The sequence below is a fragment of the Leuresthes tenuis genome, unplaced genomic scaffold (assembly GCF_036924035.1).
Source record: "Leuresthes tenuis unplaced genomic scaffold, fLeuTen1.0.hap1 SCAF_5, whole genome shotgun sequence".
Taxonomy (NCBI): Eukaryota; Metazoa; Chordata; class Actinopteri; order Atheriniformes; family Atherinopsidae; genus Leuresthes; species Leuresthes tenuis.
The window spans coordinates 22424101-22438795 of NW_027325359.1; the positions used below are offsets into that span (position 1 = coordinate 22424101).

At 37.4% G+C, this 14695-nt stretch overlaps 1 protein-coding gene across 1 annotated transcript; it reads left to right on the forward strand.

The window, feature by feature from the left end:
• The first annotated feature begins 6490 nt into the window (after positions 1-6490).
• Positions 6491-10429, forward strand: fezf1 (FEZ family zinc finger 1). Its single transcript, XM_072385273.1, has 4 exons — positions 6491-7338; positions 8144-8278; positions 9174-9306; positions 10191-10429. Exons 1-4 carry the CDS (start codon positions 6526-6528, stop codon positions 10406-10408), a joined length of 1299 nt encoding a protein of 432 aa, XP_072241374.1. The 5' UTR covers positions 6491-6525; the 3' UTR covers positions 10409-10429.
• The last annotated feature ends 4266 nt before the right edge of the window (positions 10430-14695 follow it).

Consider the following 14695-nt stretch of genomic DNA (forward strand, 5'->3'; position numbering starts at 1 on the left):
GGACTAGATTTGAACTGGACTTCCTTTTGTTTCTTCAAACAAAAGCAAATCACGTCTGTGAAGTGTATTCTACTGAAGTCTCATACCATCACCCCCTCTAGCCTACTACTGTATGATAATCAGTCCACAAAAGCTACAAGTACGCCTGTTACCAATGACATTGCAGTGGATAATGATGAACAACTGTATGAGGAGATATTTTTGTACTTGTTTTATTTTTACTATAGGCCCAAGAAGCTATTTTAACATAAACGTTTTGTCCTCCAGAAACTGAAATCTCCTTATGAGCATTGGAAATCTTTCAAAAGCACCTATAGCTTCTCCGTGTTAAGAGAAAAAAAAAATTCAAAATCCCACTACATTTACTTACAGTATATGTTCCGTAAAAAGATAACTCTTCATGAGTCAGGGTCCAGATCAGGTGAGAGCAAGCAGACTTTTTGCATGTTGAGATTGAGACATGTATGTTGAGATTTACATGTCAGACTGTAATACAAACAGGAAATTGAGGTGAGGCATTGGAGATTGATCTTCTAGACAGTGCAGAAACAAACATTGCCTTGCTCTCTTCAAAGCAGAACAATGAACTCTGTGCACCACCAAATGCAGCCATACACTGGTTGATGTCAGTTTGAGCATTAGAGCTCAGTGATTGCAGCTCCTTCCTGTTATGTTTTTACCCACAGCTTTAGCTTTAGGTTTAAGATGCTCTCAATACCCAAGGCATGAGCGACCTTGCTGCCATTGATATATTTTCTTGATTGTAAAATCAACACAATCAATTAAAGAGACATATTTTTGACAAAAGCCTTAGAAATGTATGGTTTTGACTGCTGTTATCAAAGAGACGTTATTCATTGTTATATGTTTGTTGTTTTATGCTTTATAGCACTACCCATTGATACTTAGCTTAGCTTCTATGTTGGCCAAGGCCAATCACACTGAGGTCACCTTGCCACCTTGTGCATCTCATAAACATCATAGAGTTCTGAACACATACCCTGGGATGAAAATGGGTCAAATGTTTGCATCGTCAAACTCTTCTGACAAATTCTTGTTACTCCAAGCTAATGCATTTTGGTTACTTTGATGTAGCCTCTGAATCTTAACTCTGTTGCTCAAAATGTCCCCACAGTCATTTGAAAACCGGTGGCCTCGGTCAGGCAAAGTTGGGGGAAAAAACATTCTATGTTAGTTTTCTTTCTGCAGCTCTACAGTCGACACAGGTCTCCACAAACACTACACGAAGGGTTTAAAAATATCACTGTATGAATGCTTTAAAATGCATAATTCCTGAGAAGTCTGAATACATCTTGATGTAGATCCAATGTCATCTATGTCCATTGTGATAAGAATAGTCAGTTCTAAAGTGAAATGTTCCATCCAACATTAATAATGGTCTCGGAGATGTGTCATCAAACTGAAAAGGTCTGGACTTTTTAAATGGAAGAATAATTTGATTAATGTGTATAATCTGACAGAGAGTGAAAGGATAAAGTGTCTCATTGCGGCTGTTGTATTCACTTGTGTCCATTCATTGGTGGTAAAATTGTTGTTTCTGGAATTTCAGTTTCTCATTGAGTATGTGCAAAAACCTGCCATTTTTTTTACTGTCCCATTCAGCCCAAAAATTTAATTATGAGAATATTTGCGTTATTTTGCACCTGTTTTGTTCAGGTGTCATATGTTATAATTAAACGTTTTTCAAGCACCAGTGTTTTCAACTTGTAGTTTTGTTTTTTTCATTCTGTTTGCATTTCAACTCAAACTGAAGATTAGTTTTTCACATTGCAATGAAAACTGAATGCAATTATATTGAATTTTTCAGTTTTCATTTAATTTTTCCACACCACCTGCATTATGTCGGGGGAAATGTTTTCAATACAAAATATGTATGTATTCTATCTTGAACTGTTCTATATGGCTCAATACACCAACCAATACATCAGCCAATGTATTACATACAAAATTGTATGTACTATACTTTGTGCTTGTAGATGTGGCAACTGAAATTTTCCCACCTGAAATTTAAGGTGGGCAACACCTTAAATAAACAAATAAACTTATTTGGAAGGAAATGTGCTCTCTATGAAACTCTAGGGAATTTGGCTAGTTTGCTGGTTTCTGCTTGCTTACTTTTTTTCTTAATTAATTCATTTCTTGTAAGTAAATTTCATATTTGTCATATACTTTCACTTGTACTTCTTTATCCTGAGGGTCCACTATATTTTCAGCGCACAATATTTTAATGATATGACAAAAGAAGTATCAAGAGGTAAAATATGTATGACTGAAATAAAAAGATAGTCACCTGGACAGGTGCAATGTAAAACAAATTGCAAATAGACGCAGTAGTATTATATAGTACTCACAACAAATTTAAATGTTGAAATTAAGAAATTCTATTATTTGAAAATAACATCATCATTTTGAATAGTGACTGCTGGGATAGGCTCCGGTCCCCCCGCGATCGGACTGACGGATTAAGCGGGTATAGAAAATGGATGGATGGATGGATTTTCAATAGTCTCAGCAACATATTTCATCAAATTTGGGTCAGGAGCAAACTAAGAGGAACTTTTATAGTTCTACATGGTAGATGGCTCCTATCTTCCCTAGCTCCGAGGACAAATTTTTATTTGACTGAACCACAACACAGTTTATATCTCAGTTTGTAGGAATCACAGTAATATTTGTGTTTAATTATTTTGCTTGACTGAATTTAAACCTGCATTTGTGGATTATGTAACATACTCTTGTCACTGATGCCTGCTGCCTGATGGAATCATTGTCATAGTCTCTGAATTTTTTAATGATATGTGTACCCTGCATCTCGTGCTGAGGTGCTCCATAGGCTCCAGTCTCCTCATGACTCTGAATTCGATAAAATAAAGTCAGAGGCAGCTTTAACTTCACACAATTAAAAGATCTGTAATTCCCTTCCAATTTAAGAGAGAAAAATACTTCAAAGGTTATTCTATACACTTGATTCAATAAAGGGTATAAAGATGGATGGATGGATGGATGGATGGATGGATTGATTGATAGATGCATAGATACTACTGACATGTATGTAGTTGCAAGATATTCTACTGACTGTTGCCTCAAAGCAAGAGGGTTCCAAGTTCAGTTCTCAGTTAGGGTGTCTCTGTGTGGAGTTTATGTGTTCTCCTTGCCTCTGTGTGTGTTTTGTCCAGATATTCTGGCTCCTCCCACAGTCATGCAGTGGGGTTAATTGGTGATTCTAAATTGATGGTGTGCATGGTGGTTTGTCTCATTTGTCTCTGTGTTGGTCCTGTGATGGACTGGCTACCTATCCAGGGTACCCTGCCTCTCATGTGGTGGTATTGGTGATAGACTCATCCCCCAGACCCTGAACAGCAAAAAAGTTTGTATAGTAAACAGAAATGAAATTAATTTTTCACCAGGTAGGTGTGTGTGAACATTTTTTTAACACTCTCTTGTTGTCTCCTGAGCATCTGCTTTTCAACATTTTTTTTTTACTCTCAGCATCTGCTATGTGGTATTTGTACTTTTTATTTTAAATGATCTTAATGATTTGCCGATAAGTACATTCTACATTCATGCATTCTACATTAACTTGGGACGTGCATTTTAATAGATCTTGAATTAAAAAGAGTGACATTTACATACATACCGACAATCCACTATGCACTAAGAGGTTTAGAACTTATGATATCAATATTAAGCTTAACTTTGGCCTGTTGATAAACTTTTGTCATTTTAATTAATTTTACTTTAACCTTGAGGTTTAAAGGGCCTACATTCCATGGAAGCTATGCTGGCTGTCATTGTTTTCTCTCGTCATCAAATTAATTATCTAGATATATTTTTTTACTCCAACAAAAACCTCTAACTATATTATTAGTAGTAGTAGTATTATTACTATTATTATATTCTTTAACTTTTATCAAATTTTATATCAAGAATTTAAGGAAAAGATGACAACGGCACCAGTTACTCAAAATGAAGGCTATATTACAGACTGATAAAGAAAAACAGCAATAAGACATTGTTCATTAGTTCTCGTGTAAAACTGACATGGTCTAAGTTTCAGTTGGTTTTGTTACTTATTCTGTTTGTTTTTTTTTATTATCATTCATTCCTTTTATTTCACGCCAACTCTCTGTTTGCTTACCACAGTTCCAGCGTCTATATAATTATTTAATTCTGTTTCTCACACACTTAAATGTTTCTTTCCGTCACTGTCCCTAACCCTGTTCTTATTTACCAACTACCGCACGTGGACTTGGATATGCAGCACCATTTCCTTTTATTCTGGCGAAATCCTTGTCTTAATTTCCACTGTATGTCTCACTATCTCATGCTAAGTTTATTTTCCCTTACTTATGGAGGACTATTCATCTGAGTCCTCCACAGCACACAAAAACTTCGCTTCATTTTTTTGATAAATAAACGCTGGCTGCTGGTAATTTAGAAAAATAAACGATAATAAATACGTTCTTCTTTATTTTGTTTAAAAATACATCAGGTAAGACATTATTATTTATAAATGAAAAATAAATAGGTCCAATTAGAAATCTTTAGAATGGGCACACGAGATAGCTTAATTCAGTTGGTTAAGCCTGTATACAACTACAGAGCAGATTGACGGTCTTCAATTTTTTATGTGCACAGATGTCATCACTTGGTGCTAATGACAGGCTATCACTAGTCGGATCATTTGAATAGTTGTTGGATACCAGTTTTGCATTATATGGTCCACAGAATGATCAAATATGGTTTAAAACCTGTAGGTAATTATAAATAAAGAGGCCATGTAAAAAAGAATTATAGACCACGAGAATGTAAACTTTCACAGTATGAGGGAACGTTACGAATAAGACAAAAAAAGCGAGAGCTCACATGCCAGAAGCAGCAGTAATGTGATCTACTTACAAAAGGGTTGATAAAGATTACTTATTATTAATATTATTGTCAATATCAGCATCATTATAGATATTATTAGTGGCAGTAGTATAAGTGGTAGAATGGGTAAAAGTAATAGTTGTGGTGTTGTTAGTATAGAAAAAAGGAATAAAATAATATAAAGAAATGGCCCCCTGCCGAACCAGTTATATATTGTTATGAAAAATAAAGGTTTTAAGCGTTATCATAAACTATCAATGATGGATAATTAAAGCCTAAAGCGAAGCAAAATCGTAATACAACTGCATAACATGAAATTACATCTGTAACTGCAAAGACTGCAAAATATGTGTGTGTTGGAGAGGCGACCTTGCGAAATATTATGCTAGCAGGTGTGTATCCGGCTTTTAACAGTAGATTTAAAATAACGGATGGTGTCAATATGGTAGAAATAGTTGAATTTGAAATTTGGAAATATAAGAGATATTGAGTGGTTAAGACTCTGTCTGCTGATACCTGAAAACCTGAAGTGAAAGCCACATGACTTTAAAAAACAAAAACAAAAAAACAGCAATAATAATGATTTAAAAAGAACATTTGTGGGATTTTATTCAGGAAAACTAATCGTTTTAAACTCTCTTTGTCCTTAATACTTCCGCGTGAGTCAACCAGCATAAACGAAAATCTTACGGACATTTTAACTGAAACTGTGTGGCTCATTTTATTTAATTTTTACTCTCATTTCTGGGCAGTCGGCGTTCACTTTTTTATGGTGGAGGGCAAATTCAGCTCACCCGCTTCGAAACCTCTTTCTTTCCATCAGTGAAGGTTTAGCTGTCGGTTTGTGCACAGCTGATTTTACTCTTTTTCGCTGGGAGCATCTGGGTCTGCACACGGCGTCTAAAACAGTCGTTTGTGTCTGCTTTGCTGAGGACCCACTTTGCATGTTTGTCTTGTGTTTACAATGAGCGAAAAAGTGGTTGTTTCAAAGTTTGTTATTCACAGATTACCGGCATTAACTTCAAGTCAGTTTTCTGCCGAATGTCTGGATCCGTTTTGTGGCCTGAGTTCGTGCACATGACAGCTCTCCGTTATCTCTAATCTGCGCATGAAAGAGTTGCATTCTGTGAACCAAAAGCGCGTCCAAATCTGGTCTAAAACTGTGGTCTAGCCCCTGAAGTTGTCACCGCCGCAGTTGCGTCTGGCGTATTGAGATTAAAAACGATGTCACGCAAAGCCACAAGGGGACCTGGTATTCACCAAGTTTCTTCCAGTTGAACAGGAGTCCTGCAAGAAAGGACAACCTCCTCCTCTCCTCCTCCTTCTCTACCTCCATCGGCGACAAGAGCAGAATTGACGGATGAGAACTGAGCAAATGATCTACTTGTCCGTTCGCCTTCCTGCACGGTAACGATCAAGAAGGTCTCGACTCTCCACACGCACTTATCAAGCTAATAGGGACGGCACTGATTGCCGTCAATAAGTGGGGAAACATAGTTACTGATCTGGTGGAGGGTTCCACGGCAGATGATGCCCTTTCGTGCGGGCCGGTGAGAAGCAGCACGGACTCCCGGCTTTATCTCAGAAGTTTGCAGTAGTTGTTGTTGTTGTCTAAGCGTGGTTGATGCACAGATAATGGACGGTTATCTCTGCCGCCCAGCGGGGATCCTCGGCTCCCCCCCGGCTTCTAGGAGCCAGCCCGCGGATTCAGACATGCTCACCTCCGGCAGCAGTAGCAAACCCCTCGCTTTCTCCATCGACCGGATTATGGCCAGAACACCCGAGCCCAAGTCGATACCGCTCCCCACTTGGTTCCAGTCCGCTCCCTTGGGGAAATCCGATGTCTGTCCATCCTCGCTACATTGCATGATCCCACTGGTGCCGATTGGGTTTGAGTCGGGCCACCGGCTCAGTATTACCGGACTCGATCCGGGCCACTTGGACGCATCTTCTCTACCGGCTCCCGCAGACTTTTTCGGTTTTGGATTGAACTATACGAACCAGCAGGAGGACTCCACTGTGAGTCAAACCGCAGGTCAATACAAACTCTTCAGACCGCGGGTGGTGAACCAGTCCTCCCTCCATACTATGGGTACCGTGTGCTACCTAAACTGCAGCGGGGAAAGTGGCGCCTGCCCCCCGCCGGCCGGCCTGGTCAACCTGCACCCAATGGCCTCTTACTTACTCAGCGCCCGACACAAAGCCCTCATGTCTGAGAAGAGCAAGTCTGGACTGCAACAGACCGGGGAGCGGTATTCAGTGCCTGGTGTACAGGCCTTCAAAGAACTGTCTCAAAGCCATATCCAGCACTACATGAAGGAGAGGGATCAAATACTCACGGACAAGATCTTTAAAGGCTCAGCGGTGGCAGCAGCTGCGGCCGCCAGATTGAGCGGCACCTGTCCCAGCAGCAAGCCCAAAGTTTTCACCTGTGAGGTCTGCGGCAAGGTGAGTGCCTTCCAGGTTGAGTTATTCCAATCGCAGGGTGGAATTAAGCCAGATCACACCAGAGAATGCCCAGAACGACAAATTAAACTATCAAATAAGAGGCTTTGATTGTTAAAAAATCGTAGTTGTGTCTCATAGGCTAAATAATGAAAAAAAAATCACACTGCAAGTACTCTAACAGCCCATACAGGATCTCAGGCCTTTGTCCACATCATATAATAATTGAAATGTGTACAGGAAGCATGATCATGGCCATCCATTTTCCTAATTATTGATATGCACAAATCCTGAATTTAATACATGGTTAGATTATAAACGTATCGTCTTGTAAACGTGTAGATGTACTTAAAGGGTTTGCATTTCTCCTTCCTTTCTGCGTCTGTGCTTTCACCACGACTGAGCTATTCTAATGCAAGAGTGTGTAGGCCGTTTTTTCTGTGAAAATCATGCAGGGCTCGAGCAAATGTTTTGGGGGGAAATGTCAGTTTCAGTGACCGTTTAAAGGAGTAGAATTTTATCATTTCGATTTCTCAAAATGAATTATTAAAACGACACACGTTCCAGTGTGACCTGCTGATTGTTTGGGAATTTGTGATAATGTTGCCGCCTGTCGTTGTTTTCATTTATTTGTAAATGATTCCGTTTATTCGGCCGATTAACTGATCCCCGAAGATTACTCCGCTTTTAACCGAACGCAACATGATGATAAAAGAGATTCTTCTTTTAAGTTATTATTATTATTATTATTATTATTATTATTATTATTATTATTATTATTATTATTGCTGTTTTTTCTCATTCCCAGGTGTTTAATGCGCACTACAATCTGACCCGCCACATGCCCGTGCACACTGGCGCGCGGCCTTTCGTTTGTAAAGTTTGCGGGAAAGGGTTCCGACAGGCGAGCACGCTGTGCCGACACAAAATCATCCACACTCAGGTAAGACGAACTAATCGTTATGTTATCAAAGACTATTCACTCAAGATCAAGACTGTAGCCTAAACGCAGCTTCTTCGGTTTGTGTTGATCAAACCCGATTTTTTTTTATTTGTTGTCTTTTCGTGAATGTGTTCTCTGTTGGTTGGTTTAAGCTTCCAGTAGAATTATCATTCAATGTTTAGATTCCCGAAAGCTGTTGAAAATTTTTATGCCGAAGCCTGTCATCACTACTCTCTTGATCAATTAGTTAAATTATATGTTGTTTGTTGATCTATTTTTTCCCAACAAATAACCGACAGTGGTCAATTTTAGAAGGCGACATTTAAAAGTAAATGAGATAGCAGTCTAATTATATGTTGGGTTGTCTACTTGAAAATGTTTTTATTATGTATCCACGAAGCAAGGCTGTCATACAAAGTGCATGATTATTAAAGACATTATATTTAAACTTCCTTTTAATAGGAAGGACAATGATTTGACATTGAGCTGAAATTCGGATTCAGTTGACTTTTTCTGTATTTTTATAACTGCCGTTGAAAACGTAGTATGTTTTCTAATGAGTATTAAACCATTTGTGAGTCTGCAGCCATACACTAAAAGCTGCAGCTTAGCCTGTCTGTACGGATAGAGTTTCTCCTGCGTTTTACTACGTACTGCGTGACACTACCTGTTCCTAAAAGCATTTATCCCAGGAAAACGTCTCCGCTGGAAATGGCAATAAAGTCCTTTAGAAATTAAAGCTAAAAAAAAAATACACTACAAAAACTGTCCCAACTTCATTCTTAAATTATTGCTTCTTCTCTATATTGTGCTGGATCACAATGATATCCCTCTGATTGCAATATTTTTGGGATTTTCCACCATGATTTTTTAATATTTTGATTACTTCACACAGGAAAAACCTCACAAGTGTAACCAGTGCGGGAAAGCGTTTAACCGCAGCTCGACGCTCAACACGCACACACGCATCCACGCAGGATACAAACCATTTGTGTGTGAGTTTTGTGGGAAAGGATTCCATCAGAAAGGTGAGAAAGTACATATAAAATGTTGTTAATCTTATCAGTCTTCATTTCTTACTTTTTAACACTGGAGCTTAGTTACTCAAAATTTCCACTTAAACACTGACAATAATAAAACAGTTTTTATTCACATAAAGTTATGGTGTAATATAAAGAAATATGTGAAATATATTTTAGGTTGCAAAATTATGTGAAGGCAAACTACAAAATTATCAATGCACCTAAGAGTACATGTTACTTAAATATTGCAAAGCTATATATATATATATATATATATATATATATATATATATATATATATAGCTGGGCAACTAAGTACCTGAAAATCCATAATTTCTTATTTGATTAATTACAAAGTACTGCCTTTACACACAAGAAGGCGTGGTGCATATTTCCACAGCTTTTGCTGGAGACTATTTATGACTCAGAGCTAATAGTCAAATTTTACTGAAAAGTCAATTTCAGTAAAAATGCTAATTTCTACACATATGTTTTACTTTCCAACTTTTGTCCCCTGAAATGGATGCTGCAGGTTGACAGATTTAATTGCCATAGCTGTGCTGCTGTGATTTAAGCTTACTGTTGTTATTATTATTATTATTAAAAGGACTGTGCCGATGCTTGCCTAAGCAAAATCAGGACCGGTGTTGCTGGGAGTTTGTTGACAAAAGACTGACCAAACTAACAGTGTTCCTTTGATACAAAAACTATTGATTTTATGATGCACATGACATCCATGTTTGAATTAAATATTTAGTTTTGGGTCTCTCTCAGTCAGATCTCAATGCATTTTTGCCATTCAGACAACAGACTTGTGAGGTGCAATGAAATTCATTGTGTCATTACACTGTGGATGTCTTTATTTCTCATCCTGCTCTGATCCTATGCAGGAAACTACAAGAACCACAAGCTGACACATAGCGGGGAGAAGCAGTTCAAGTGTTCCATCTGCAGCAAGGCATTCCACCAGGTGTACAACCTCACCTTCCATATGCACACGCACAACGACAAGAAGCCTTTCACCTGTCCCACCTGCGGCAAGGGTTTCTGCAGGAACTTTGATCTGAAGAAACATGTCAGAAAACTGCATGACCCGACTGGGGCATAGTTGCCCCTACTGTCCTGAGAGAACTGGCTTTATTTCTTTCCAATTCACCAAAAATATCCTCTGAGAACCTTCTCCAAATCTTTATCACATTAAACTAAACCTGGCAACTTGTGGTGTCAGGAAGAAGATTTATTTTGTTTGATTTTGTGCACTTTTTTTGCGCAGATAAGTAGACTACTCACGCCATTATTATTTAGCACTGTAAAATAACTAACCTTTAAATAGTCATTTATATTGTGTTTTTATTCCTTAAAGTTTTACTCTTTAATCATTCATATATCCCTCAAACTGATTTAGGCTAAATATTTTAATAAGGGGAATCATTTCCTCAAAAATATAAAATAATGTCCAGAATAATTATTGTTGCCTCTTTTGTACCTTCTAATTACATCATTCATTTCCCTTGATAACTAAATTAGTATATTTTTCTCTTGCACAGTTATAAAGCTTACCAACACTTTGGGTTGACTCATTTATGGTAAAGTGTACACAATCATTTATTCACAAATACATTGTTTCTTCAGTGTTGTGCTTTTTGAAAAGCTGAGTTAGTTTTCCTGAATCTCCCTAAAATCCCTTACGCATGAGACTTCATTATATCATGAGTATAATCAAAGTTCAGAAAGTGAAACCAGTCCTTGCAACACCTCTGATGAAAGCGTTCTTGATGTTATTTCATTTTCTTTTTTTTTCTTTTAAGTAAATTTCACTCAATGCTCCAACTCAGAAAAAAAAGTGTAATCATTGACCCTAAAACAAAATGCAAAAAACCTCAGGGCATTTCTTAACCCCTGTGTTTCCTGTAGACGCCCCCCACGCCAAATGGTGTTACCTTGAACTCTAGCCCCGACCTTAACCTGGACACTCCTCACTGGATAAGTTTGTGTCTTGCAGCTCATTGTGGACTTAGAACACGTGACAGGAACAACCTGAACTTTACTGCCCTCTAATTATAAGTCAGTTATTCTATTATAATAATGGCTAATTATTAAATCATTAGTCAACAGCAATTTCTAGTCGTCATTATAACTCAGTTAGATCTCAGGATGTGAGAATGGTTATTTCTAAAATCAGAGATTTGGCAGCAATGACACAGCACACATCAACTTATGTTAAGTCAGATTTTATTGTTAACAAAAACAAATTTGTGCCAACATCTCAAAGGATAAACCTTGTGATATATATATTTTTTTCTTAATGTCAACAAGATCCGTATAAATAAACTCACTTGATAAGCTCCAAATGTGTTTTTACTTGAAAGTGAAAATTGTCCCAGAGAGCTGTATCTTTTCTCCCTGACTGGGTAATTATTTGATGGAAGAAACAGTGCCTAGTTGTGTTATTATTGAGTTTTTTAATGATGCCACTTGAACCATGGGCTTGGAGCTGTTAGGCCAGGGAAAGCATTCATTTTGATATTGTCATGGCATTTACTGACAACAAAAACAATACAGAAAGTGAAACAATTGTACATCAATGAGTTTTGTACTTTAAATTATAGTGTTCATTGGAGTGATTTCTACACATGCACTGGATTCCTAAAATACTCCAGACATGTTCTGGAGTAATGGCTTGTGTGAATGGCTCATTCAGATCAGACTTCTTGAGAATATTTTGAAAACACCCTTCTTGCAAAATCCCTAGAAAATCAACGATGAGACAATGAGTGGGTGTAAATGCTGTTGAGAGTTGCTCCTTTATTCTCTTTATTCTTTTGACCTGCATTTTGCTTTCCACTAGCTCCTCGCTGTCGTGGATACAGTCAGATATCATATCAAAACAAGGAGCCTATTCTCAACATGTAATGGAAACTACGATTTCTAAAGCATAATTTCTGCATCATATCCTTCCATCTGCAACCCCCCCATATTCCATCTGAATATCACTGAGAGCTGCTACTATCATATTGGACAAACATAAACCTTTTTTTTTTTTACCAAAAGTATCTAAATCTCCAGGGCATATGTCTTGGCCCTTGCCGGGGATGTAAAGGTTTTTATATACACAGGTACAAATAGATGCCAGCCAAAAGTCAAAGTAACCTTCCCATTTCTTTAAACTGTTTTAAAACTTGTCAAATAGGAATAAGCCATCCCAGTGTAGCCTGCATATTTGTTCATCGGGCCTGTCCTTGAAAGATCTCTTGGGGTTGTTTTAAAAAAAAAAAGGAAATGACTACTTGCTCCAAGCTAGATACTTCTGTGTCCCTCAAATGAGACTTAATGTTAATTGGTTAAAGCCTGCACTAGTGCTGTTTGCAAAAAAATAAACCTATTGAAAGTAAGACCGAGAGCAGCACCTCTGACATCCACATAAAAAAATGGTAACATTCTCTTAATGGGTGTGTGTAATACCATTCCACTAAACATTTGGGTCCTCTTTACAGTTGCAGTTCTTTTGGTCACATAAAGCGATAGCTACAGTCATATCTTAAATTGACTAGGTAACACTCGAATTGACTTTGTGGTTAAACTGTAAAAAAATTGGTGCATAACCTCATTGCAGAGGGAATTCTCCTCTGCAAAGAGAAAGCATGAGTAAGGACACGTTCCTGTAAATGATTGTGCCATCTTGTGTTTGTCACAAGTTCTTACATTTGGAAGGCAACATCTTTCAAGCATAAAGGCTTTACAACAATTTTTCTGAAATGGCTGTAAAATGCCAGGATAATGTCAGCACTCTCTATTAAATTATTTGAACTGAATAATACTTTATCAATCCCCCAAAGGGAAACAAATGACAGAATTTATATGTCATTAGTCATTAAAAAAGTCAATGTGTAGATTTATTGATGTGGGCATTTTAGTTTCTTTAAGCCACTGACTTGTAAAATTTGGATTTTAGAGCAGAGGTACAGTCTAAATGGGCTGTTTTTCAGTCACAATTCCTAACATGATGTTTGTCTTCTGACAAAAGCAATGGGACGACATGTTAATGTGAGCATATTTATTGGGAATTCAGTATTTTTTTTGGAAACCAAAAGTCTAGTTAAGCATATACATGCAAGACTGGTTTGATACCAAACTGCATAATCTTGGTGTATTAGTAAAGCTTTCAAAACCTTTAACATCTAATTTTAGAAAATCTTAAATCTTAAAAGTCTAGTTTTGGTTGGACTAACACAATTATCTTTTGTGTGTGTGTGTGTGTGTGTGTGTAATGTAACCATGCTTACTGACACACCCCACAAGTGCAGAGCCATCTGAGAATTTCTGGAGATGTCAGGACTCCAAGTTGTACTGGAGGTCTGAGGTGCATAGAGTGAAATGAAACGAAGAGAGAGATAGAGATAGTTCCCTATATGGCTCCTGTGTTGCTGACTCTTATTTCAGACATCCCACCCTTCTCTCTTACAAACCGTAGCCTGTTTATCAGATAGTCAATAATCAAAGCGAATGTGGAAGAATCCACATCCATTTTCTGAAGCCTCTCACATAAAAGTGCAAGCTGAGTTGTATGAAATAAAAAAAATCTGAATAAATTAAAATATATAATCCACACAGTGCTCTTTGTACAGATGGGCTTGTTGAGGTACATGGATCATGAAAAATTTCAACCCCTAAAAAGCAGCTATAGTAGGTCTTAATAGATGTTCCCTTTTTTTTATTTTTTATTGGGATAGCCTATAGTAGTCTCACTATGACTTTCATGAGCTGAAAATTAAATTAATGAAACTAAATTAATTGAAAAAATACTTTATTTATCTCAAATATTGTTGAAATATTTTTTTAGCACTGGGCAAATATTAAATTCTTTAATACCGTTAATCGCATCATTTCCTGTGATTAATCACGTTTAACGATTAATCACGATTAATCACATTGTTATACGCAAAATCCAATAATGAATTCAAAAGCAGCATATCACGCAGTTTTATTGGAACTATACAGTCATATGATCTAAGTACTCCGGTAATAAGACAATTCAATGTTGCAGTGCTTACAAATAACTTTGGCTCTGTCGACTGCGCCGTCTGGAAGAACTTTGAATTGAAAATGGCTATGTAAAAGTTCCGTATCCTTCTCCATATTTGTTTAGCCCGCTTCATCCGCCATTCTTTTCTTTTCTGACTGTTTTATATGAGCGTCGCCGCAGTGGGCTCGCTCACGATGGACTTTTTCAAAATAAAAGTCGGTAAGTAACACGTTTACAACAACAATAATAAATAATAAAAACTGCATTAATGGGAGGCAAATAATTGTTAGCGATAATGAATTAATTAGTTAATGCAAAAATAACACGTTAATGTGCCCAGCCAAATTGAATTATTTTTTGTACAATCAGGTA

What these genes read in the sequence shown, in the direction of transcription:
- fezf1 (XM_072385273.1), top strand. Translation starts at nt 6,526, where the DNA reads ATGGACGGTTATCTCTGCCGCCCAGCGGGGATCCTCGGCTCCCCCCCG. An exon ending in CCTGTGAGGTCTGCGGCAAG is followed by an intron (nt 7,339 to 8,143) that starts GTGAGTGCCTTC and finishes TCTCATTCCCAG; the next exon opens with GTGTTTAATGCGCACTACAA. An exon ending in GAAAGGATTCCATCAGAAAG is followed by an intron (nt 9,307 to 10,190) that starts GTGAGAAAGTAC and finishes GATCCTATGCAG; the next exon opens with GAAACTACAAGAACCACAAG.